The following is a 27,095-nucleotide window of genomic DNA, read 5'->3' as shown; positions in this document are numbered from 1 at the left end:
AGCCAAAATAGAAATTAAATAAACTGACTAACAATCAGGATGGTGAAATGATCAGAGCTTGGTCTTCTAAAGCAACTCATACTATGATGAACACCCTTTAAAAATACTGTTAGCATTGTAATCAAGCCTGTCAACTCAACCACGGGACGAATACTCCCACAATGCACCCTCACTTTTCATTCATGCTTCTAGGTTTTATGACAGCTGTCCCACAGTCTGCCCCCCTGAGCATTGTGCGGCCTGGTGATTAATCAATTCTGTACTCGCCGAACAGTTCATGAAGGCAACACAATACCTTCTTGTCTACCTACTGTATGAGAGAATACTAAGCAGTCTGCCCAGGTGAGGCTCGCTGTGTGCAATGGACTCTGATAGGTCTAATAGGTTGGTGAGTCATGCACTTTAATCAAAGTAAGAGTTAGGGCCTGTGGTGTGGGTAGTGCAGTAGACTTTTATTAGGCTGTTTCCACAAACATCCATCATGACAAGAGCACATTAGTGTTGGAAAGAGTCCAAGCCTGGCATTTATTGGACCCTGAGATACAGATTCACAATCTACAGTATATCAAAATGTAATTTTACATTAAAACATTAAAGTTGAATTCAATATATTACCTGTTTTTAAAGGACAAACCATTATTCAATTATTATATTAAATATATATCTATATCTTTCACAATTTTTTTTGCTATCAATATTTTCCATTATACATGTGATGCATCTATATTTTCTAAATCTACATCTTGCTACACACTTCCTTTGAAATCTGATCTATGTGCAACATCTCTATGGCAGCGTGTGATTGGTTGAGTTCATACCTGACTGTTCCTGCTTTTTTTTGGAGCCCCTTGGAGGCAGCAACAGGCCTGTGAATGCCACATTGATATATCGTCGTGTAAAAATTTATGTTTAGCCATAATGTTATGGAAACACTTAACCATTTACACACCTATCAGCAGCCGTGGAGCAACGTTAGCATTCATTTGGAGTCGTGCTTCAGGACTCTTCACACATGTAAGTCCAATATTTACTTTTTGTTAGGGTTTCCACTCAGGCATGGCATGAAACATTTATTTGGCTGTTCTTTTTAAGCAGCTATTGCTCCACTAGCTGCTAATTTTGTCTGACCACTTTTCATGTTTACCTTAGCACGCATGGATAAAGGCTGAAACCAGCTAACCTGGCTCTCTCCAAAGTAGTTTAATCCATACTAAAATGTAGAAACAACACTTTTTATAATGGTAAATTGCCTGCTCTAACACACACAGACACAGGTGTTTTCATTTAGACTTGCTAATTATAGGCTTCCTCTGCTCATTTCCAAATGGATGAAGCTACAGCTCTATGGGAAACATGTGATGTTGCCGATTTTCATGCTCTGAGTGCTGAGGAACCCATTATCTCTATGTTTGTTGATGTGATTTAGTTGGAATGTGAATGAAAAGCACATTCAACAAAGGGTAATTTAATTCTGCAAGATTTAAAAACTCTCATTTTGAGTGGGAACTATTCTGCCTCCACCTTAGCATTGTACATTCAGAAAGAGATGTGAATTAATATGGTCACACACAGGACATGTGAATACAATTCTTATTTAAGACTCTAAAACTAAAGATTGTCTCTTGAATTAATTTTAACACTGGGACTTGCCTGAGAATCTATCATCCCCTTTTAACGTTTTCCTCAGTGTGGAAGTAATCAGTGAGTTACCTGTGCATCCATGGGGATGTTGCAACAAACACTGCAGTAGGCTACTAATAGCCTTATTCGTCATAATTTTAATGGCCTCTATTTGCCTAAATGACAGCAAATAGCATTATCCCTGCATTCCAAATCCCATACGCTTTCTTTTTATGACTGTATATTACATACTGCAGTTGTCCATAAAAAGCATCTAGTGCATGCAGTATGTACAATTGGTACATGCTGCTATTTTATCATAACTATGCCTTGAACTTGACCATTTTGCTTATCCGACATTGTTCTTTCTTGGCGGCTCATCTGATGTGATGTTACGTCTGCAAACCCAGAGGATTGTGGGTCAGAACAGCCAAAAAAAATAAAAATCTAGTTTGCAGAGTGCAAAAATGCACTCGACTCTGCTGCAGTAATTTGTTTTTGGCAAACTGCATTTGACATCATGTATTGGACCATCCTAAAATCTATTTTGCCAAAATAAATAGCATGGACATTTGGATATTGGCCTTGCAGGGTGAGATCCACGGACTCCATTGAAACATTAGATTTCCTGTTTGATGTTGTGTCTCCTCTGTTTTGTCTGAGGTGTCAGGCTTTGAAGACCTCTGCGGCAGAGTAATTGCCAGGGAGAGGCTGTGAATATGCAAATACACGGCCGCGGAAATGTCACCATCCGAATCGCACTCTGTCTCTCTAACTTTTTCGGCCCCCTTTTGTTATGAACTGAAGGTCATTGTCGAGTTTTAACAAAGCCTCCAGTGGACAATAAATGTGTTGCAGTTTTTATGATAAAGAGCGCAAGCCAAAGAGTGATTTCCATATAAATTACTGTGCGCAGTGGTAGAAAGAGTTGACAGTGGTGGTGTGTGTAGCCAACAAAGTGAGTTACAGTGTAAGAACAGAGACATTTACTTACAAGTGTAAAGCAGAGAGAGAGAGAGGGAGAGAGATAAAGTGAGTGGACAAACTTGTACAAGTCAGCAAATCCGTAGGTCTAATACCTGGAGTGCCACCTTCATCCAACTGTCTCTGATTTAATTTCGCTGAGACTAAGTGCTTCAGGAAGTCAAGGGTACACAGCAAATCGCAGGCGGGGAGACAAAAAAAGTACTTCTTCCACCACTGACGTTGCACGATACGTATGGAGAGAGCCCAATTACATTGCTGATTTGCAGGGCCCGGTGATTTATGGACGAGTCTCCCAGGGTCTCAGAGAAGGTGGTCTGTTGCGTAGGTAATTTATTCTGTTCCCAAGTTTGCCGTTAACTTTCCCCCTTTTTCTTCAACCACTTACTGTGAGGTGACTAGGTTTATCCAGACACTAGTGACTTCATGCAGTACGCTTTTTAACAATAAGCTGTGATCCAGACCACAACAAAGATTTTTACAAACACAAAATGTTCCAAATAGTACAAACGAATAGTCCTTTGTGCTTTTATTCACACAGCGGGACATTTTCATTTTAATGTCGGACCTGATTCTCCTTTCCCCATACTTTGAAGAATAAAAAAAACAAACATTTTGCTGAATCTACTGTTTAGACAGCATGAGAGAGATTTAATGAGGTAATTCACAGCAGAGAGCCAACCTAGGCCATCAGCTGTCTGTACAGGCACTGAATATACTCAGGCGTTTTCCCTACAATGCTACTTTTTTGGCTTTGTCAGAGCGAAAAGATAACACCGGTGTCATCTCAGCATTTAGAGTTAGAGCATATTTACATTTAATAAATCATTATGCGGTGCATGAGTTGTGTAATTCGATTTTCTTCCTTATCTACTTATTTATGTCGCACAGTGTCAAACCTAGAACTGCTGTACCCCACTAATAAGGATGCTCTAGATATAGAAACCTGAGTGTGACGACGTGTGGGAAGTGATAAGACTTTGAGGGATTTATTTATAGGGAATATTTATTAAATGCCTGTCTGTGGGTGTCAGACGATTGACAGTAAACACTGTAATGCGATGGTTGCATCGATTGTACAGAAAATGATTGCGCCATGGTGCTTATCATCATATTGTTATGTAATGATGAAACAATGATGTCCTGGATTGGGTCTGAATAAGCACTGGGGTCTTACCTTTTTCGTTTTGTCCATTGCATCTATCTTTTATGAGAAAATACTCATCAAAATAATAATTGAGATCTTAAAATATGTCAATACTTCTCCAGCTAATTCCATTGGGGTACGGTTGGTCAAGTTGAACCAGGAAGTTGGTCTATAAACTGTACGATGTTTACTACAGTGGACAGTTGTAGCCCTATTCTCTGTATTTTCTGCCATGTTTGAGATGTTCCCCATTTTCCTGGAACAATCGGGTTACATGATCCAATGAGGTGCACAAAAACAATGTTCCTCAAGAAAAACCAGGGTAGTGCACACTGCTATAGCATTGCCCTTCTATCTGTTGCAATTGGTCTTCTAGGGCGAAAACATGAAATAAATGTAATGTTTCAACCTTGTTTCTTTTTCTCCCAAAAAGTGTGGCTATGGCTTTTGCTGGAGGCTTTGTTTGAAACCTTATGAGCATGTTTTTTTGTTGTTGTTTTTTTTGTTTGCCCTGACCTTTTTCTTTTTTAGCTATCTCACTACGTTCCCAGATCCCAGCAATTCACTTGGTCAGTACAATTGTATTATCTACGGTAGGAATCATTAGCCATAACTATGAACTAGAGCTGCAACGATTACTTGACGAATCGATTATTAAAATAATCGCCAACTATTTTGATAATCGATTAATCGTTTTGAGTAATCTTTTTGTGAATGTGAATATTTTCTGGTTTCTTTAATCCTATTATGACAGTAAACTGAAATATCTGTGTGTTTTGGACATAGTAAGCCATTTGAGGACGTAAACATGGGCTTTGGAAAATTGATCAACATTTTTCACCATTTTCTGACATTTTAGGGACAAACACTAATCGATTAATAATCAATTAATCAAGAAAATAATCGACAGATTAATCGATTATCAAAATAATCGTTAGTTGCAGCTCTACTATGAACAGCAATGATTCTGAATAATTGGAATTCAAGAAAGATCTGGAATAGATGCTTTCTCTCTCTTTATTATGTACGGTCACTATTTACTGTTAGTATGGCCTCAATTGAAGTAAAATTAATTAACATTTAATAATATAACAAACCAAAATGAACAACTTCTTACATCCATGAAGATGTTTTCTAGTTACGAGTGAAACATTTGTGGAAAATCCACAGTAGGAAACCAAGGAAAAAAGGAGAAAAAATTACAACATGTCAAAGTTACTTAATATTATTTAATTCTCAAAGTTGATCACTTCTTATGGGGGAGCGTTACTGAAAGGCAGAGGCTGAACTGAAAGCATAAAAGCAGAATGAACTGGATGATCAGGGAGAGGTACACCTCAATATTTAATACCCCCCAGGCAAGAACAATCAATACGTTTCAACAGAAGATATTCCAAGAGATGAATTTATACAGACGGGTTCTGCTCACCCAGTTAAACAACTGGTTGTTTGATGCGATTGAAGCAACACTATACTGGGTATTGGGGAATTAACTCTACATCTCAATGTGAATATAGTTTCCTGCGGTGAATGAGGTTTTATGAGTCTTCCTCTCTTTAAATTTTGCATTTCCTGCAAAATAATCTTCCTAGTTTGTAAGTAAGCTAACCTGCCGCAACTAAACTATTATTTCAAATTGCCATCAAAACACATGTTCTACCTGCACCTAAATAAAAAATATAATTAAACTGTTGCAAGGGTTGTCTTTGCAATGAAGTGTGAGCAATACCTACGCTTTTTGTAGTGGTACTCCAGCAAATGAGGACAACCTAATATAATTTAGTAGTAGCGGTAATGCCAAAGATTAAATGCAGTCATAGCCTATCTACCAATTTTAATAGGACTGAAGTTTGTATCATATATATTTATATATTATATCTGATTTAGATCCAGTGGTTCAAATAAAAACAGCTTCCGCACCATTTGGAGAACCATGAATACAATGCAAATTATCCTTGTAGAAATGTCCTACATTCTGATTATGTAAAGCACCAAGAAACGTGACTCCTTTGGCAGTCATCCAGTCTCTTTGTGAAGCTGACAGTTATGGTTAATAGAGCGGGGCCATTCAGGGTCTGAGAGGGTGACTCTGTGAGCCGAGATCCGCAGTTAACCTTTGTTAACCTGGAGACAGTAAAGTGACTTTCCCCATGTGGCTGACCTCCTTATCTGCCACCGACGCTTAATAAAATCCTCCATGGAGACACAATGGCTATTCATCAGCTGTAAAAGTTCTATAGTATGTGATAACTGATACAGAGTGCAGAGAGGATTGGTGTTAACAGAAAAAAAAGTAGAAGGGTGATAAATAAGAACCTGTGGTGAAAGAGGAGAAACAATTTGAAGAGAGATTCATACACTTTTATCACAGTTTAAAGAGAAATTCATTGCTTGCTTTTCTCAAAAGGGATAGTCTGAGGGGTGGAAAATTAACCCAAGAGTCCAGAAGGAAGCTGCTCAGCTTTAATAGTTATGTGCTGTGTGGATTCTTCCATAGAGAACAGAACATAAACTGCTTTTCTTTTATTCTGCTGTTGCTGTCAAGTAAAAACAAGAACACCAACTACTACTTAATTTAGCTTAGAATAATTATTCAATCATAAAAAAGAACCCATGCTCTCATCAATATTCTTTTACTTATACTTTTATTAAAACATCATTGGCCTCCAACAAGTAAAGAATGCACATAATAATCATAATAATACTAATAATAATAATAAGGATAATAATAATAAACTGAATAACATCAGAAAAAGTATTTTGTCTGTTATTTTATTTTGTCAATTCTTCAGCGAGGCGTTCTCTGGACTCCGATCACTGCATTCTCTCACTCAGGTCATTTTAGAGGAATGTACAGTACAGGAAACAAAAAGTATCTTAGTCCAGTCATATTGTTTTTTCCCCCAACGTCTCTATATTTTGCCTCATTGGCATTTCATCACACACATTGACCACTCACATCTGTTTGAAAACAATTTGAAATGACTTACACCTCCCGCGGTGCACACCTACGCTTGCAGACATTCATTCTCTACGGACTCGTATGTGCGTGCACACAGACGATCGCGCGCACACATTGAAGCACACGCTTGGATGCCTGCAGTGGCTGTTATACTGCTGAGCTCCTTTACTTTAATCAGACCTTTGGTCATAAAGCGTCACACTGACCGAGGCAGCAACTTCCACACAGCTCCTTTCTCAGCAGAACCAGCAGAAGGCATTCGTCTGCCACCAACCTTTATCTTGCATGCCCCCCATGACTGACACTTGTCACTCTCTACTCCTCTTTTCCATCAGTGATTCACGCTGAGTGACATGTCCTTTGGTGCTGGAATTCAAAGGAAATGCCACAAATGCACTGTTGAAAAAGTGACCTTTTAAAAAATACAAGATACTCACCAAAGGGGGGAACCAACTATCCATGTTACACAACATAATGTCAACGGGCTGCGCAGTGCAGAGATTGTCTCTTAATAAAAGTTTAACTTTTTTAAAACATTTGGAACAATTAAAAACACAATGGCACAATTAAAACCTTTCACTTGATTCGAAAGTCTGCACTCAAGTGTAGGTTTACAGTATGTTCTGACAGGCAGGTGATGCTGAAAATCTCTTTTTATGGTTTCACCGCGGTTCATGTGGGCTCGACAAGAGCTGAATATAATCCTGTCGTGCAGCTGAATTCTCCATCTACCAAAGCAGTTGTTTTTTTAATGGTGCTAAGTGCAGCGCTGGTGGTCATGTGTCGATGACGTCCTGCGCCGGCGAAGGTTCATGTGGCAAACTGGTGGCGTTGGGCAGCGGCTGTGTGTGACTGACAGAGTTCTGCTGCAGCTCTAGTGCCATGGCGTTCTGCGGGTGGGGGAACTCCTTCACCTGTCTGCGATACTCCAGGAAGGTGGACGCCTTGGTAGCAATGGCCACCACGTTCTTTCCTATAAAGATGGTGGAAACGCGACTGTCCTGAAACAGCACCATGTTTACACCGCGTATGAGGATGGTGACCATGTTGATGGTGACCAGGCTCAGGACCGGGTACAGCATCATCTTCTGGGGGGACATGTGCTCCCCCTGCATGCTGATCTCACTCAGTGACACGCAGGGCAGGATGAGCAGCAAGATGTAGCAGTAGAAGAACATCAGGCCCTCGGCCCAGATGGGCAGGCCTGTCCGCTGGGGCTCCCATAGGTTGGCTTGGATATCCAGCAGGTCCAGAAGGTCCAGAGCCACCCAGAATAGACGACTTCTCATGTCCTCCTTCTTCCGGAAAGTTCTAACATATTCCATACTGTCCAGGGCCACTAGAACCAAGTATAAGCCTGGTACACATACAGATAGTAACAAAGTCAATGCCTTGCGGGCCACTGTCTCCAAACTCTTCCTGTCTGCCTTGCAATTCTGGAAGACAAAGTAGAGCTTGATCTCCAGGACAAAGATGTACAGAAACCAGAGGATCATGGCGTATCCTCGCCGGGCAGTACGCACCTCGGCACCGACCCACACCGCCACATATCGCAGCACTATGAGGAAACACACATCCCCTACCAGCACTATAATGCACACGCCAATCTTTCTGGGACCCTGGTTCTGCTCTACCAGGTAGGCGTCCATGAAGGCCATGCTGGTCATGATGACAATGGTGGTGAGGCACACGTGGCGTTTGTCTGGGGGCGGCAACACCATGGCGAGGGCACCTGCTGGCTCTCACTCTCAGTCCTCTCAGCTCTCAAAAATGAAAAAAAGTCCAGAAGGTAAATAGGGCACTGTGTCCACCCCAACTCTTTACGGCTGGAGAAATAGGGTAGTTAAGGTGCTCTGACAGCTCTGGAATGGACAGGGAAAAATGTCCAGCTCGTGGGTCTAATATTAAAATAATACTATAAGTCACTGTACTAAGAGTCTAGAGAAGAGGAAACGTTATTGCAATGTGCAAGCAGAGAAGTGTGTGTAGTGTAGTCAGAGAGTATATGCTGGCTGCAGATTGCTCTCAGACCATGTTAAAACAGTAACATCACCTCGTTACTCAGCGCACTTCCATTGATCCGCCTCTGCCAGCGAGCAGCAGCTACACCAAGGGGCTCTACAGCTGACATACCATGACTGATGTTAGTCCACACACACAGTCTGACGCAGAATACTATGAGAGCAGGCCTCGGTCAAACGGATGTGTGATGGGATTGCGGGTTACGGTGCCGCAGCGTTGAAATGTTTATGTAGGTGTTTATTTTTGTTTGAGACGGTGTACGAAGGCGATGATGTATGCGTGCTCGTGCCACAGATCAGCATGGGCAAGGGATTCCTCTCTGGATACTCCCGTAGACGCTGGTGCAGTGTGTGTGGCTCCTCACAGTCCTGCAGTGTGTGCACAGGGAAACGGAGGAGAGAGAGGAGGGGAGTCTGCAGTGGCAAGAGGCCCCCAACCGCCATAAATCACAGAGACAGCAGGTCAACGGCCCACAAGGCCTTGCGTCCGACGCCAGCTTCCCTGGGGGGAGGCTCTTACATCGGGCTGAAGATCCATCCTTCCCCCCCTCCTCTTGCCACGTGCCGGACTCTCCACAACCTAGAAGAGGGAGAAATAAAGAGGGGGGAGAAAGAGAAAAGAAACCTGTCAGCACTACTGGGCCATATAACACAGTTTTCATTGCCAAAGGCTGACCATATATGAGGAGCCAAGTAATGTGTCAGCTTGGCTCAAATAAAGCTGGTTTCACTATTGATAGGGCAGAACATATTGCACATGTTCCAGTGAGAGTGCTTCAGGATGTCATTACTTCTCTATTGTCTGCAGTGTGCCACAAGTCATCTGGATACATGGCTTACTATGCTCCGATGGTAATGTTATTATAAACAGCGTATTTGGGACCATGATGCCCAGTAGTTTAATTTTGGGAGTTCAATTAGTAGAAGATTTATTACAAGACATTTTAGAAACCAATTTTATAGTCTCATGAAGTAGCTAACTGTTCTGCACCCCTCTTTTTTCTGCTGTACATGGCACTAAATCTTCTTATTATGCAAGGGTAAATGGGGAAAGCGATGGCAAAGAGTTAATTTCCTGCTGTGAGTCAGTCTGGTGTGCTGTAAACTGAAACAAGGACTTTGATTGCATTATATATGTCATATGTTTAACAGAGCGGCGGTAATTAGGCAAGTGTTTTTCATGGAGTGTCAGAAATGTATCACAGATTCAAGCGCATATTTTAAGATTGTCCCCATCATGCGAGCTCAATTTCTAAAACATGTTAAACAGTGCACTGATGATACCATTTTGTATTTACTATAGTGTAATACGATTCTCCACGTCTTTATTTTACTTTCAGTCCAAGCTCTATTGGTGGTCTCCAATTAAAGTTTGGTTTTGAGCTGTTTTGGTATTATTTCTGATGTGTGTGTTGAGGCATGTAATCCATTCAGACATTCACAGCACTTAAAAAAATGAAAGAAAAACAAATATAAACTGTACAGATGGTGAGCGCTTGACACGCCTGCTGGCATCCACCTTGTACACTGGCCTCATCAACGCAGAATGTCAAAATATTAGCATAAAGCTAACGGTGAAACTTGTTAATTGAGCATAAATGTCTTTCTCAGTTTGAGATTGGCGAGCTTGAGCAGAAACAAGAATATGTCTGTCACTCTGCTGTGTTCTGTTCATCTCTTTCTGCTACTCCTGTCACTGGAGCCTTGGAGCATAACACAAAATAAATCACATTAGTGTTTCTGTCAGCTAAGGCACGTCTCAAATCAAGATATGACCGTCTCAGTCAGAGAGAACTGGCAGCACTGCTATAACCAGACGTGTTAGGTTAAAGCAAGTGAAATATGCCAACATATATTCCACCATTCTTATTGACATACTGACGCAGACAGTGGGTGATAATGTTCAGTCGAACCTCCACAAAGCAAAGCAAAGGTTTTCGATGACCTGCTGGTTTGCCCCATCCTAATTCAGTATCTTTCAACATAACATAATGTGATAAAAGAAAACTGACAAGATAAAAAGCTTTCAGTGCGTGTGAACGGTAAATATTGATCTTAAAGTGTTTCTCATGGGAGATGGTATTGTTTTCCCATAAAGATGGGGGACCTAGAAGGTCACAACCAAAGCAACTGGGGGTATAGTATTAGACATCGACCATGACCTGCAATGTCACTGGTTTGAAATCTGTCCAGGGACCTTTGATGCATGACGTATTATATCTCACACCCTCAGATCCATCTTTCATCTCTATGGCCATCTAAAAAAGCCATAAAATGAACATCTTGGTTGTTTTATTCCCTTCCAGGACTAAGGAAGACTTTATTTAACTCATGCATGGGCTGAATGAATTCATGGGCATTACATTTAATTTGAATTGACAGTGTTAAAGACGGTTAAGTACCTCCTTAAGCGGGATCAGGTACTACTTTTTAATAAAAAACCTTCATAAGATGGAGCTAATGGCTTTATCAATAGTTAATAAGTGATATATTACTGCCTTTTTAGATCGGGTTTTAGGTCATTAACCATTAATAAGAAAAAAATATGGGTTGCCATATTGTGAAAAATCTTTTTTCTCTTTGGTTAGCTGAAGCCTGCAGCCAGTTAGCTTTGTGGCTCCAGGAAGTTACTGGTCTCTACCAGTAACTTATGATATATAATGTGTTTACTGTATTGTGTTTAGTGTGTTGCTGGTAGGTATGTTGATACCTTGGACTGAGCTAGTCAAGCTGTTTACCCCTATCTAAGCTAAGCGAACTGACTGCTGGCTTAGAAGGATAGTTTTTTTTTAAGTGTGGTTGTATGAGGTACTTACGTATGCATAGTTATTCTGTTACCTTATAGAGATAATGGTCAACACAGTCATTTTAGGGAGTTTGGGGGAATCACTGCCGTAGCAGAAGCTACATATTCACTGTTCATGCATGAGAGTGGTAAAGAGTTTGATTGTCTGAATAACTTTTCTTTTTACCCCCTTTTTTATAAAGTGGTATTATCTAACCAGTCACACTAGTCACCCCAAAGCTGTTACATTTTTAATGGCTTTTATTCGCCAATAATAAAGTAATTGATTACAATTGAATACCCCTCTGTAAGGAGATCCCTATAAGAGAGTGGGACCAGAGTTGGAATAATCAATCAAATAGGAAATGTCACAGACATACATTTGTCATCAACACTGAACAACTGAATGCCAAAGCTTACATTTGTGCTCTTGCCATTTACTGATCATTTCATAGAAAAACAATTGCTAACCTTTTAGTGCCATTGATTGGATTCATATAAAAAGCCTATCCTGAAATGTAGTTTTTTCAATCCCTATGTTTACTTCTCTAAATCCTTGGTTTCTATTTCGCTCCAATTTTGACTAACTGAGCTCTTGATATGAGAAATGTAAGTAGGCCTATGTGATAAATAAACATGCAGTTTGTTTTCAGCCGCGCTGTGTGAAATCACCAAGGCAAAATGGGCTTTTGAGCTTTTGGAATGAGACTCAAATATTATGGGGATGTTATTATTAATCAGAAATTACCACCCTTGACGAAAATGAGCCAACCTCAAATGAAGGATATAGAGAAAAATTATTCAATAGATTCACTGTGTACTCTGTCATTACAACCTTCCATTGTGTACTGGACAAAAAAAATAACATGTAATCTAATAACAAAGACAGTCAATAGAAAACCAGTTTTTCAAAGAGCGTTGCACCAGAATCTCATTTGTAATCCAAGCATGGATTTCAATGTTTAAAACCCTTTATGTAAATCAGGGCCTAAGCAAGAGATTAAATTCATAAAATGGTGATTAATTGACTTGATTAGCAGAATGCTCTGGATCATTAACATGCCATAAGGAAGGCTGCTCCCACATAAACAGTACATCACTTAATTTAAACGCCATTAATTATCAAAAAAAGACCCTAAGATTGTTTCCCTAATGAGCGGACTAAAGCCGGCGTATAGCTTGGCCGGTTTGAACCTCCCTAAGGAATGAATGCTTCAGTTACGAATCATGGATCCTAAGATATCGTTGGCATTTTTCGACACTGCATGGACGCCCTACGTAACAGGACGCTGATGAACATTGACAGTAATGGCCGATTATTAATCCTTTCTGTCCTATACAGTAGAAAAGAGCCTTTGTCTGTGTGAAACAACGACAGAAGCGCACCGCTCCGTTTCTTTGCATATTCAGTTCAGCGTTAATAATGTATAACCTGAGGCTGACGATTAGCCCTTTGTGTCGCAGCTGGTATAGAAAAAAAATCAAGAAAGTAAATGTCCATTGGTATGCGATTTGACAGCTGTGACGACTATCATTTTAGATCTGTGCTTGACTTGTCTTTTTTTTGTCCCCCGTGAGAGCATGCGGGCCTCTGTGGACTTTTTAGCTTTTGCTTATATGCTTCAGTGACAGCGTATTAATTATGGTGTACTATAAATAGACAACATGGACGGCTGTGAACTGGCAGTACAGCATTTCTTCAGAGGCTATTACAGTGTCTGTGGTCCAGGCCATTATCTCTTTAAACAGCCAGAGTCTCCTTGTCTCCTTTATATTAACAGTTAGCCTTCCCCGACTGGCCGCATGCTTCCACATGGATCACAGCAAGGACAAAGGTTGGGGCAGCAAGTTGCATTACTGCCAATTTTTCTTTCTAATTTTTGTGGTTGTTGCCAATTGTTATAAAACGCAGTGAAAAGGTCTGTTTGGGCCAAAGAACAAGACAGTCTGAATGCCTAAAAGAACAGTATATTGGCACAGGATCCTTCCACTTGCCACAATGTGGGAAAAACATCATATCGGAAGGCTGTTTGAGCCGATCCTGTTTTCAGGTGCTGCTTTTAAGATATGCACAGAAACGGCTTCCCTTCAAGCTCCGACTTAACTTAATTACCTGTGTTCTCACTATTGGCGTTTGTCTTATTTTGACACCGTCTCACTTAAGGATAGTAGAAGGCTTCCGCGCTTCAAGCTTTTTCCTTTAACACTTACATACTCTGACACTTCACACATCTAGTGAGGGCTTGTGAACTACTTTATTTGCAGCAACAAAATCATTTCATCCCGCAACTGTGGATTGTTAGCTCAATTACCTATAAGCTTCAAAGAAGACTGGGGGTGTTTGTGCTGTACTGTTATTCATTAAAATGTATCATGTTACATCTCCAACTGTGCTTTTCCTACCAGACTTCTGTCCTCCTTTCTCCTGCCTCGACACCCAAAGGACGATCAAATAAATGATCAAATGTTTTATGCGTCAGTGCCAGCAACACCGCAGTGCGCAGGTCTCCAGAGTGGTCCGTTTTGTCCGATATTTATGTCAGGTTGTCTTCATTAGGACCAGAATTAGACCCATATGTCGTTTTGGCTGCCAGCCCATCTCCATCATCTCAGCAGGTGTTCTGTACCGCTCTTTGTGTTACAAACAGCACTTGGCTAGTTTTCGGGGAGAGGTGGCAGATTGCTTTAAATTTTCCCCCGGTACACAGAGTACAGCTCGGCACAGCTCAGCAGAACAAACGCTTGGACACACACAGAAACCTGACACACATATAATGAAAAAGAATGCCCAAAAAGACACACACACACACACACACACACACACACACACACACACACACTCTCCTTGCCTAAAGGGTTGCTGACAGTGTGGCAATCTGCAGGTCACGTCTTTATCCCATCTTTCACTGCTCTGATACACTCTGTAACCACACACTGATCAGATTCATCCCGTCCTGATTATAACATTGTCAAAGTATCATATCCCCCCAAATCCCTGAATACATGTTGAAGACGTGTCTCCAATAACCAACCTGCTTTTATTCAAAGATGTCAGCTTGATTCCCCTAGTGGCGCTGATGAATGCGTGTGACATCTCTCAGGCGCTCAGCACATTTTCCTAAACTTATTTTAAAGCACCAGACTCAGCTCACCCTCAATGGGCTTAGCCTTGTCTGTGATGCATTATTCACAGTATCTACTATATCGAATGGATTAGTGTGGTGTATGTTGAAATTCTAACCACGTCGGGTTTTGAATTTTGACGTCATTATGTTAGTCAGGTTTCGTCATGTCCAACTAACGTTTGTGTACTTCAAAGGCACATATACCTCAATTAGACAAAAAACACATTGTTGTACGTTTCTTGCTCTATTTTAGATTTGTATTGTCTTGATTTCTTGTTAACATGATATGCTTGTAATCGATGTATGTAACCTTAGAATACTGAGGTGGATCTGAAATTAAGAAGAGGGATGTTTTCTGTGGCAGTGGCTATAAGCTCATTTTATCGCCCATTATGGTTGATTTAAGGCGGATCCTCACTCCACTCTGCCATGTCACACTTTGTGGGTGAAAAAGCACCCAAGGTTCATTTCGGCACACAACTGTAACTAACACGATCTGTATTCTGGCTGTCTGTCTTGTGCTTTTAAATAGCTGTGGGTGCTGATCAAACGCTGCATGATTTCAAACGTCATGCATTGGATATAGCCATTGTGGGGTAGGCTATGCTCCCATAGTAGGCACTGTAAAGGGGGGTTAGATGTTGAAAAGCATGCTTTAAAAGTGCTTCCCCTCCAAACTTAGCCCCCAGCAGCAGAGACAGGGGGCCCTTTTCAACATGACAGACGTTTCTTTTTCTCCCCTGCCAACTCTAAAACGGCCATAATGTGCGCGGCGTCAATCAAAGTGTATTCTTTATTCACAAAGCTGGGGAGAGGATCAAAGGCTCCGTGCCACAGTGAGTCATCATCAAAGTGAAGAGCAGCCCTCTGACATCCCACCTGGCAGTTACTCACCGACACAAGGGGGCGAAGATGACTTGTCCAACGCATAGGACGAGAAGCATTTGAAGTAACAAAAAAACAAAAACGCTGTTTAATTGGCTATATGTGACTGAAAAGTATAACCCTCGCAAAGAACTGTATCATTTCTACTTTCTCATAACCCTACAGTTTCTAAAAAGGCTGAAATCAAAAGTATCCAGTCCATACATTAAAACTTTCTGCACAGACCGTCCTGATGGCACAGAAAGACCTCTTGACACTATCCCATTAGTTTTTGTAACTCAATGCAATCTCTCATTGAGGGTTTCTTTCATCACACTCTCTGAAAAATGAGAGTCCTGGCGCAATGTATTATAGGCCCAATGAGTGTCTACTACAGCACTTGCTATTCCAGTTACAACTTTTTTATGATCTTATCAAAGTTCAACCATGATTTATTTGTTAGCTTTTATAAAACTAATAATAATAATAATTGTCACTCAAAGACGCTTTATATCACATAGAATATACAATAGGCCTACATAAAAAAAACAAAAACAAACAAAAACAACAGAAAACAAGATACAGATTAAAAAAGAGGTTTGGAATGGTCAGGTGTGGTGTGGGTGGGTCAGGGGTCATATGCTTTCTTGAAGAGGTGAGTTTTGATTTGGCTTTTAAATGAGTTGATTGCGTCTGCATTTCGGATGTTTATGGGGAGGAAGTTCCAGAGGGTTGGGGCAGCAATGGCAAAAGCTCTGTCTCATGTGGTGCAGTGCTTTGATCTTGTGATGGAGGTCAGAAGGTTGGTGTCAGATGATCTGAGTTGGTGAGTGGGGGAGTGACGTTTGAGGAGGTCGGTGAGGTAGGGGGGGCAAGGTTATGGAGGGCTTTGTAGGTGATGAGCAGGATCTTGAAATTAATTCGGTGCTGTATTGGGAGCCAGTGAAGTTTTTTGAGGATGGGAGTGATGTGTTCTCTTGAGCGGGTGTGGGTGAGTAATCTGGCAGCAGAGTTCTGGACATATTGGAGGTTGTGGAGGTGGGTGGAGGGGAGGCCGTAGAGGATGCTGTTGCAATAATCCAGTCTGGAGATGACGAAGGCATGAATGAGTGTTTCTGCAGTGGAGGGGGAGAGAGTGGGTCGAAGGCGTGCAATGTTACGGAGGTGGAAGAAAGATACTTTTGTGATGTTTTTGATATGGGATTTGAAGGAGAGAGTGGGATCTAGGAGGACTCCAAGGTTCCGGACCAGGGGGGAGGGAGTGACTGTGTGTCCGTCAATGCATAGTGAAAGTCTTGGGTGGAGGGGAGGCGGGATTTGGGGCCGATGATGATTTCTGATTTATTGCAGTTGAGTTTGAGAAAATTGTTGTTCATCCAGGTTTTTATTGCAGTGAGACAGGTTGTGAGGGTGGAGAGAATGGCAGGAGCGATGGTTGCTGTGGAGATGTAAAGCTGGGTATCGTCGGCGTAGCAGTGAAATTGTAGTCCGTGGTGGCGAATGATGTGACCAAGGGGAAGAATGTAGAGGATAAACAGAAGGGGACCCAGAACGGAACCTTGGGGGACACCATGTGTGACTGGGGTGGTTATGGACTAAAACTATAGTCCCCATTTTCCCCCTTTTTCACCTCAGCTAACTTAAAACATGTTAACCATCAATATATTTTAATATTTTCTTGACAAAAAGTGACGTAAATGACGTAAGCTTATTAGGTTAATCCAGGTATTTTCACCACATTCTCTTGGCTTTTATTGATGCAGTTCTTCACTGTTATAGCCCAACTTGATGTGTACCGTTCAGATTTAAGAAGCAGCGATTGTTGTTTTAAATCTGAAATCTGATAGTGTACAGTAGATATTAATTCTCTGCACCGTTACCCAGTCACTCTTGCACTTAAATTAAAAAAAATCAACCTGAAAACCTCACAATGGAGTTGTCAATTTGCCATTGTACTAGTAGTTCAAAACGGTTCAACTGAATGACTACATTGCCCTGGAATAAAATGTATGGATTTTTTTGTGTTTTTTTTAGGGCTGTCAAGCAATTAATAAAATTAATTACAGGCTTTGTGATTAATTAATCTAAATTAATCGCATACTTTTATGACACTTTTATACCTGTTTATAAACAGCTGTATAGCCTACTACAGTTTGTTTCTCTCTCTCGATCTCCGTCTCTCGTAACTTCTGTCTCCTCCCCTCAGCCAGGTTTCTACATGAAATAGAATTAGGAATTAGCGCCGAATTTTCTCCAAAAAACAAGCAGACTAAATGACGACTTGACAGACAGCACTGCACTGCCACAGATGCGCATAGACTATGCCGATTCATTCACCATCGTCGTACTCATAGGCAAAAATATTGACACATACACACACACACACGGGGCGGGTGTCCGTTTATGCGGGAGACGAGACAGCTAGCAAACAAAATTTAGACACACGGAGGAAGATTGAGAGATACTGTTTTGAACCTACATTGTTGCACCCACTAAATCAATAATGCACAGACACTGCGGAGAAGTAAAAAGTAAGATGTCTTCCTACCTTCATGCTTATTTGCCCGAAGCATCCCATAAACCATCCATAGAGCCCTCGGCCACTTTCCCCTGCTTCTCTCTTTACTTTTCTCCCTTTTACCCGTGCGGGCCGTGTCTGCAAGCTAAAGGTGCAGCTGCGCACCACTTTTGCACCGGGTCAAAGGGCATTATAGAAGTGCGATTAATCTGCGTTAATTTTTTTAATCGCGTTAATTTTTCTGTGATTAATTAATCGAAATTAACGCGTTAATTTGACACCCCTAGTTTTTTTTAATCTTTTATAAAAAGTGCTGTGTGGTTTACTACAGCCCCATAAAATGCTAACAATGACAAGAAGAAGAAGAGGCTAACACAGCTAGAGCAAAGGAGAACTACAGAGTACTACTGATATTTCTCTGTGGAGTTATGAGCTACCATTCTCACATTACGTGTCGTCATTTGAAACATTGTTCATCTAAAAATATTGAGTAGTGCAGCTTCTAAGATAGCAAACCTGATGTTCTGTAAGTATTGTGCAAGGTTTGAGGTGATTGAAATTTGCTCAGCTTGAGACCCCTCAATTTAAGAATTATTGCGGGATACACCTGTGGACTAAAAAATTTGACCTACAAAATTTACTTTAATGCCTCAATGTGCTTTAGCCTCTAAGGTTTCTGTCTTCGAAAAGAAAACTCCATTCCTGGGGGAAAAAACCCCAAGCTCTTCTTTTTAAACTTTTATCAAAATTCCAAGATTGCAGTCAGTGAAGTAGAACTGCATATGAATCCCAACTTGTTATTCTCGATTTAAACTCTAGAAAGAACAATTAGGAATACCTTCATAATTAAGTGTAGCGTCCATTTGAATCTCTTCTGTTAAAAAAAACACACCTTCACAATGATAATTGAATTGTCCCTTCAAGTGATTGTTGGACGCCCCTTTAATAATTTTTTAAATATAGGGCCACGGAAGAGAATAAAGTGCTGCAGTGATTACCAATAAACCTTATCTTTATACACGCACACACACACACACACACACACGTCAGGCAAACATCTCTGGCATGGCATTGAAGCTTTACCACAATAACACCCTATTACGCACTCCTCTAGCTTTTGATTCTTTCATGCACCTTTGCAGAGTTTAACAAGCGCATTGATTTGCCCAGCTCTCATAATCATTTCTCTAATGATAATTTGGCTGTGCGATCACCCAGATAAAGGAGTGATTTTTATCCAGTGGTTTTACAGGGAGATCCATTTAATCTTCTATGTCAATAGCCCTACCCCACCCTCCCCCTCGTTCTCCTCTCCTAAACTTGCTCTTTTGCTGAACCTTTGCTATTCATCCTCCGTCTCTGTCGCCATTTGTAATCCGGCTACCCAGAGGGAGGTTTCATCTGTACTTTATTCTAGTCACGCTCCTTTTCTGTTTGCTCTCCATTCTACTTGGAGGTAAAATGACTTTCCAGAGATATCAAAACCACCCAGATTCTATTCAGTATTTGTCATGTCTGTATTATGTTAATGGAGCGGATAGTGGCTGCATAGGATGAATGTAAGTAGTCAGAGCCCTGGAAAGTCCTGGCAGGTAGTATTTTTAAAGGTTCAGTGTGTAAGTGTATTGGCATTTTTTCAGAACAGAAAATGGAAAATAATATCCATTTGTTTGTTTAATGTCATGTGTATTTGCCTGAAAATCTAAGTTTTATAATCTTAGAATCAGCCATTTATTTAACATAGTACTGGTGAGTGCCGCCATTTGTTCCTCAGTAGCACAAAATGGACAAACTAAACCTTATGCATTTTTAGATATAGTGGGTGTCTGCCAGACATGCAGCTGTTGGAAGATGAGGAAGCACTATAATAAATAACTTAATACATCTTCATCTCATCTCTTGATATTGTGGAAAGACTTGAGGCAGTGGTGGATGATGCCATCTTTAGTAACTAGTGTCTTGTCATTGAGGGCCACTGTAGCTTCTGTAAATTCTCAGAAAATCTCACCACTAGATGCCGCTGAATACCCTGATATTACACACTTTATCTTTAACCATTCAGGCTCACTTTGTTTGCTATCTCAATTAGGCAGATGAAGGGAAAGAGGGGACTGATGCAATAGACTAGATGCAATAGACTAGCAAGTTTCACAGAGAAAACAGACTTAAATATACCAGGCAGGGATGTATGCCTGTTGGGTATGACTGACGTTGGGTGTGACTTATAAAGAAGGGGTTTATGCAATTTACTATATTGATAGTTTTACTGGTGGTGGTGGTAATCTGAATGTGGCTCACTTCTCTGCATAAGACATTTCCTTCTGGCCTTATGTGTTGTCTAGTATGTTTTACAAGCAACTGTGGGTTGCTTTGTCATTGTGAACTGTGACTGCGGTAGTGTTTGGTATGCTGGTGTGAATCTACTCAGTTTTCGATGAATAATTGACGTTGATGGGCTAATTTGGCCGTGTGCTGCAATTGGCGAGGCGGTTGCTGTGCAGCTCTGACACATACATATTCAATTACAGCCTGTGTTGAGCAGGTTACTTGAAACATTTGTTTAAATGCTGATTGCTTATTACTCCCTCATGAATGCACCAGAGCACACTGCAAAGGCCTTATTCTCCCAGTGAACATTCAGGGTCCACGAAGCCAGAGCCAAATCTAAATGAATCCTGGGTGATTGTTCAATGTTAGCTTAGCACTGAGTAGCTAGCATCTAAATAGAAACAACATGAAAACATTTTGATGAATACAACAAGGTTTTTACCGCTCATTCACCCATTTACCGAACATTCAAAAACCGATGGCAGAGAGCTGCCACATATTTATGGTGCACAACTGGCCTAACCATTGGACAAGGTATTTGAAAAATGTGATGAATTACTCATAATATATTACTAAATTAAATGATAATACCATTACTTAACTATGAATTAAACAGCATAATTTATTAGTTACTTTCTGTTTCCTAAGATTAAAGGTGAAGTAAGTGGTTTATTTATGTTAATATAAGTGTTAAATCTAGGGCTGCAATAACAAATGATAAAATCGATTAAAATCGATTACTAAAAGCGTTGGCAACGAATTTGGTCATCGATTCGTTGAGTCGCGCGATTAATAAGTCACTTGTAGGCGCGGCACTGTTTACATCCAGCCGCCGACAGGTTCATGCACGCCCACAGCGAGCCTTCAAGCTATAGTGTGAGCGGCCACAGCTTGTATTTTGGTCATTTTTGGGTTAAAAAACTCCTTCAACTCAGTATCCGTCTAGTCCAAAAAAACTCTGTCAGCTGCTGCTGCTGCAGACGGTGTGCAGACATTTTACCACTGATTGGCCAGACAATAGTCTCTGGCCAATCAGTGGCCGGCCGTCTGCCGACGTCACCTTTTAGCATCGGCTCAGCTCGCTTGGAACCTAGAGCGAGGCGATACCAAAAAAGCAGCCGCTACGTGGTACCAGGTACCATGAAATTGCGGTGGAAAAGCCAAAAATGCGAGTTGAGTCAAGTCGAGTCGAGCTGATACCATGCGGTGGAAAAGCGCCATAACTCAGTGTTATAGTCTTCTTCACTGAACACCAGCAGAACTTCAATCCATAAAATCCATAAAAAGCTGACTCAGGAATTTTGAAAACTTATAATATGTGTTATTAGGTTTCCTGGCAAGATGGTGGTCCATAGTGTAAGGTGCCAATGTGCAAAGGATAGTGATCTGTGATGGATTGCCTTAAAGCCACTTTGTCAGGATATTCATCTATGGTAGACATTCAGTGGCAATTAGGAGTCAGGCATTTCTTTATGTGCACTATGACAAATTGTCACATTAAAAAAAAAATATTCTTACGGTAGGTGTCACTTTATGGAAACATTAATCATTTGCAAACTTGCCATATTAATTATTATCATTCCAAGTCAATGATGGCACAATTAAAGGAATAATTCAACATTTGGCTAAAAACAAGTCAACAGGAACCGTTCCTGTAATTGTGAGTGCATTTCTGATATAGAAATGTGCAAAGGTCGCTCATTTTATACTTCTTCCTACTCCTTCTCAGGCATATCATATCAATATATGTAATTTGTTTTCTTTTTTCTTTTTGTGAAATAATTTAAACATCATTTTTGTTTATTGTATTTTCATGCTTTTCATTTTGTTTGTCTGAAATAAATTCAATCAAAATCAGTCAAGGGGATCGTGTCAAAAGGTAAACTTTACAACATCACTAAATGCTTCTGTGTGCTTGTTGGGACTTGTTTATTTACCATGTTATGTTGCGCTCTATCTTTTTACACGTTATGTAATTTTAGAATGAAATACATAGGTGACCGTCACAGGCACTTCCTGGTTTCCTTCCAGTATGTATCTCGTTTTTTAAAATGACAAAACGTGTTATAATATAGAACACATCATAACGTGGTAAATAAACAAGTCCCAATAAGCACACAGGAGCGTAACTGATGTTGTAAAGTTTATCTTTTGAACTGCTCCCCTTGACTACCAGTGTTTGAGCTACGCTAACATGGATGAGCGACCTTTGCCCATTTCTATATCGGAATTACACACACAGTTACATGAACGGTTTCTGTCACTTTGTCTTGAGCCGGAGACTGAGGCAAAAAGCTAAATATAAAAATGTTTGAACTATTCCATTAACTGTTTTGTGGAAGAACATGAGCGCGACTAAGATCTCTGTAGTGTACACTGATGTCTAAATGATTGTAGCATTCTGCTGCTTTTTTTTTGTTTTGTTTTTTTGTTTGGCATTTTTATGCTTTATTGATAATGTGTAGAGAAAGAGTTGAAATGGGGCAGAGAGGGGAGTGACATGCAGAGAACGACCGCGGGCTGGAATCGAACCCGGGTCCGCTGCTGGCCGAGGCCCATGGTGGGGACGCCCTACCAACTGAGCTAAGGGCGCCCCCATTCTGCTGCTTTGGATGCAGGCAACTTCTCATTAGTTAGGAAACATTTGAAGCCACGCATCCAAGAATGACATGAACATCAGGTTGTCTGATGTAAACAGCCCTACAGAGGCCCCCAAGCAGATGGGGTACACTAATAAAGCTCTGTTCTGCCATGCTCTTCAAGCAATGATATGCAGTCATTTACAAGCAATCAACAATGCATAGTCATTAAGATAAGCAATTAAAATGCATGGTATTAATTATGTGTCTGCGAGCAATTCAATGGTGAAAACATTTTTTTTCCCATTCAAGCCCGTTGGTAAAATGTAGGCCATGTGACTGAATTCTCCTGTGTTTATCGGGATGGGCCAAGTGAGTGAGACATTGAGTGAGTGCAAAGGGCTCTGTGGCTGTTCTCTGGCTTTAAAAGTATTGATTCTGCTTCATGTCGCAATATATTGTGATGTAAAAATGTTATTATGTGCATCAAGGGGCTGACAAACACAATGCAGTGTGTTTGCAGTGTTTAGCTTATTGCACCTTCTTAAAAGTTCTAACCAGGCGAATAACAGCAGTAATGTAAAAGTGGATCATCATGACAAGGTCAGATTGCTCCTTCTTAAACTCAGGCGAAGACATGGGAAAGGTGTGCTGAAGTGTCAGTCAAGGATGCTCAAATCACTTAGGGGTTTCATGTGAGATTTTTAATGAACGTGATATATTTCCTGCCTAAATGTACATTGAAGGCCGATATTTGAATGTTTTGAATCAACCCTACATTTCTTTGATAGTTGGAGCCATCAAACTACAACCATGTTTCAAGTCCATATTTAATTTTTTACAGTCTGATCCTATATTATAATTGTTTACTATCACTGTAAAATTAATAACGCAATTAGATTGGTTTGTTTTAGCCTACCCGTTGCTTAAAAACTACAACTGATAATACCATTTGTTGCAGAATTATTCTATGTTTTTCTTAATTAATTAATTAATTTATTCGTTATATCTAATGGTGGTTGAGTCATACTTTGTACACGGCTCTCTCTATCCAGACATGAGGCTGATTTAAGCAGTGAAAAAAAAAATATTGTCCTATCCTCACACAAGGTCTGAGATGAAGCTTGGGGGTTGTTGTGAGCAAGAAAAGTCAATCAGATCAATCAACCCTAGCCTCTGTTAGCCAATTCAAATGAAAACAGCCTCCATCTGTGGAAGTTCTAGGCTGACACACACACTCACACACACATATGCACACAGACCTCAGGCTAGGCTGCACCTTTGTAGGCAACAGAGTGTGTAGGAGAAGAATAAAAAAACTGTGAATTTCTATCTTTTCCACGGAAAGAGCTCCGAGTTTCCTAATATGTGTTCTGCCTTCGGGGTGCGCCCTTGCCGATATGAACAGATTAAAAGCCAAAAAGTAATTGAGAATTAGCTATTCATCAGCAAGTTATTGGCTGTTTGGTCTCGCCAAACTGGGTCTAAAAGTAATTCAGGCCGAGGGCTCCCATTTTAGAAATCCAATTTTTCCAGCTCAGAGTCATGGTCGCCTGCCACTGTAGTTCTCGAGGTTTGTGATGTCCTTTGACGGATGCAGAGCCGAGCCCTATTTAACTGCCTCCCACATTGACACGCAATTTAGTTTTTGCTAATTATAGGGTACAGCGGTCATAAATTATTCCCTTCTCCTGATTTCTCCCTCACCCACACACACCCTTCATGGACGGACAGAAACACACACACAAACCGTACCAACAAAATTACCCATCTGCTGATTTTCACACTGAGGCTGAATGTCACGCACAATAGCATGATGGCGCATATATCTGACTCGGAGGTGGAGGCAGAGAGAAAGAGACGGAAAGAGCAGGCCAAGAAAAAAAGAACAGGAACTTTTATATAATTCTGAAAAAGGCTACATTTTTCCTCTAATGATCATAAATGACATGTAACAACAAACGAGACTATCAGTGCAAAGAATGCTACTTTTATATAGTTTTTGGTAATAATAATAATAATAATAGATCAAATTTATATAGCGCTTTTCCCAGTGCTCAAAGACACTTCACAAAAGCTAAACAAAACAAACAAACAAAACGTAACGTTTAAAGGTTAAAAGCAAGGGTGAAAAGGTGTGTTTTTAGGGCTGTTTTGAAGGAAGAAAGAGTGTTGGTATTGCGGATGTCGTTGGGGAGGGCATTACAGAGGGCGGGGGCGGCTGCAGCAAAGGCTCTGTCTCCCCAGGACCGGAGGTTGTTCCTAATGGGGTGGAGGAGGTTGGCATCTGAGGACCTGAGACAGCGGGTAAGGGTATGGCGGTGGAGAAGGTCCGAGAGGTAGGGGGGGGGGGGGCAGGTTGTTGAGGGCTTTGAAGGTGATGAGTAATATTTTGAAATCAATCCGGTATTTGATGGGAAGCTAGTGAAGGTCTTGGAGGACAGGGGTGATGTGGTCTGAGCGGCGGGTGGATGTGAGCATACAGGCTGCAGAGTTTTGAACATATTGCAGTTTATTAAGTAAGTGTTTTGATGAGCCGTATAGGATGGAGTTACAGTAGTCAAGGCGGGATGAAATGAATGTGTGGACCAGAGTTTCAGCGGCTGAGAGTGATAGGGAGGGACGGAGACGAGTGATGTTCCTGAGGTGGAATAAGTAATGCCTTTGTCATGGGTACGCTCACCCAGGAAATACAGCTGGCGTAGTTAAAACACTAACGCTTTTGTCCAAAGGGGGTGCACGAATGAACAGAAGCTGAATGTTCCTCGGGGCACCTTTTTAGAGCCATTCATATATACTAAGCCCTCAATCTGCTTCAAAGTTAGATAACCTATAAGTATTGTATAATCACAAGCAACGTATTGCAAGCTTCAAATAGAAAAAAAGTTGGAAGCATAAAAATGCATCCTGACAAGAAAAGCACAGTAGGAGCCAGAAAAAGGCAGCAGCTACCAAAGAAGCCTCGCAACAGCAGAACATAGAGCACTCCCCAATTATATTAACGACAGCGAGCTGCTATATTCGGTTTGCATACAGCAGAAAGATAATTCTATTTTTGAATAGTGCAAGATCTGAAACTACTGTTGAACTGTACATGTGTTTATACTCTGCACATGTGTCACTATGTCTTTGGATTAATGAGGTCAACACACTTAGGCAGACACTCAGAGAATAATGGGTAAACCCGCAACTAATTTAACATGCAGATCTTAAAAGAAGATCCAGGAAGTATTACATTATTACTTATTACATTATTAATCATATAATATATATATATACAGTCATATGAAAACGTTTGGGAACCCCTCTCAGCCGGCAACATTGCACTGATTTGTTGAACCATGTACAGATACACAATCTGCAGCCAGATGTTCTTGCAAGTCTTTGGAGGTGATCTTTGGGTTGTGTGCAACCATTCTCACAATCCGCCGCATATGCCGCTCTTGTACTTTTCTTGGTCTGCTAGACCTGGGTTTAACTGCAACTGTGCCTGTGTCCTTCCATTCCCTGACAACGTTCCTTACAGTAGAAATTGACAATTGAAACCTTTGGGAAAGCTTCTTGTAGCCTTCCCCTAAACCATGATAATGAATAATCTTTGTTTTTAAGATATTTTGGGAGCAGTTTTGATGGTCCCATTATGTCTCACTTCAGCAGAGAGTCAAAGAGAAGTGCAACTTGCATTTAGGCACCTAAAATACATTTTCTCATGATTAAACAGACATTTCTATGAGGTTCAAGGCTTAACAACATAATCCAACCAACTTTGTGTTTAAAGTCATCAGTTTTACATGCTGTTACAGGCATTAAAATCAACAAAACCACAAGGGTACCCATATTTTTGCACAGCCAGTTTTTCACATTTTATTTTATTTCACACAACCAAATACTGCTTTTCCCCCATTGATTAATGGCTCCTATACCCCCATGTGTACACTTCATCATAGGACTGTCAGTGACTATCAAATGAAACCTGAATCCTGTACACAATCTTCCTGATTCAGCAGCATATCATTTAAAAAAAAAAGATTTGTTGAATCTCAATAAATATTTTTAAACATATTAGTCATCATAATGTATTTAAAGTGATGAATGATCGCAGGACGTATTTTGAGTATATCGAGTTTGTTAGCATCCAACAACTGCATTTTACATGAGGTTT

General features: G+C 40.7%; 1 protein-coding gene across 1 annotated transcript; it reads right to left on the bottom strand.

Moving 5' to 3' along the window:
• Positions 1 to 7,489: 7,489 nt before the first annotated feature.
• On the bottom strand, positions 7,490 to 8,434 carry tmem121ab (transmembrane protein 121Ab; the record flags this gene model as incomplete). Its single annotated transcript, XM_080047635.1, has 1 exon — positions 7,490 to 8,434. One exon carries the CDS (start codon positions 8,432 to 8,434, stop codon positions 7,490 to 7,492), a length of 945 nt encoding a protein of 314 aa, XP_079903761.1.
• Between the last annotated feature and the right edge of the window lie 18,661 nt (positions 8,435 to 27,095).

The sequence above is a fragment of the Ammodytes marinus genome (genome assembly GCF_949987685.1).
Source record: "Ammodytes marinus genome assembly, chromosome: 19".
Classification (NCBI taxonomy): domain Eukaryota; kingdom Metazoa; phylum Chordata; class Actinopteri; order Uranoscopiformes; family Ammodytidae; genus Ammodytes; species Ammodytes marinus.
The sequence above is the reverse complement of the archived record's forward strand: the minus strand, read 5'-3'. Positions and strand labels throughout refer to the sequence as shown.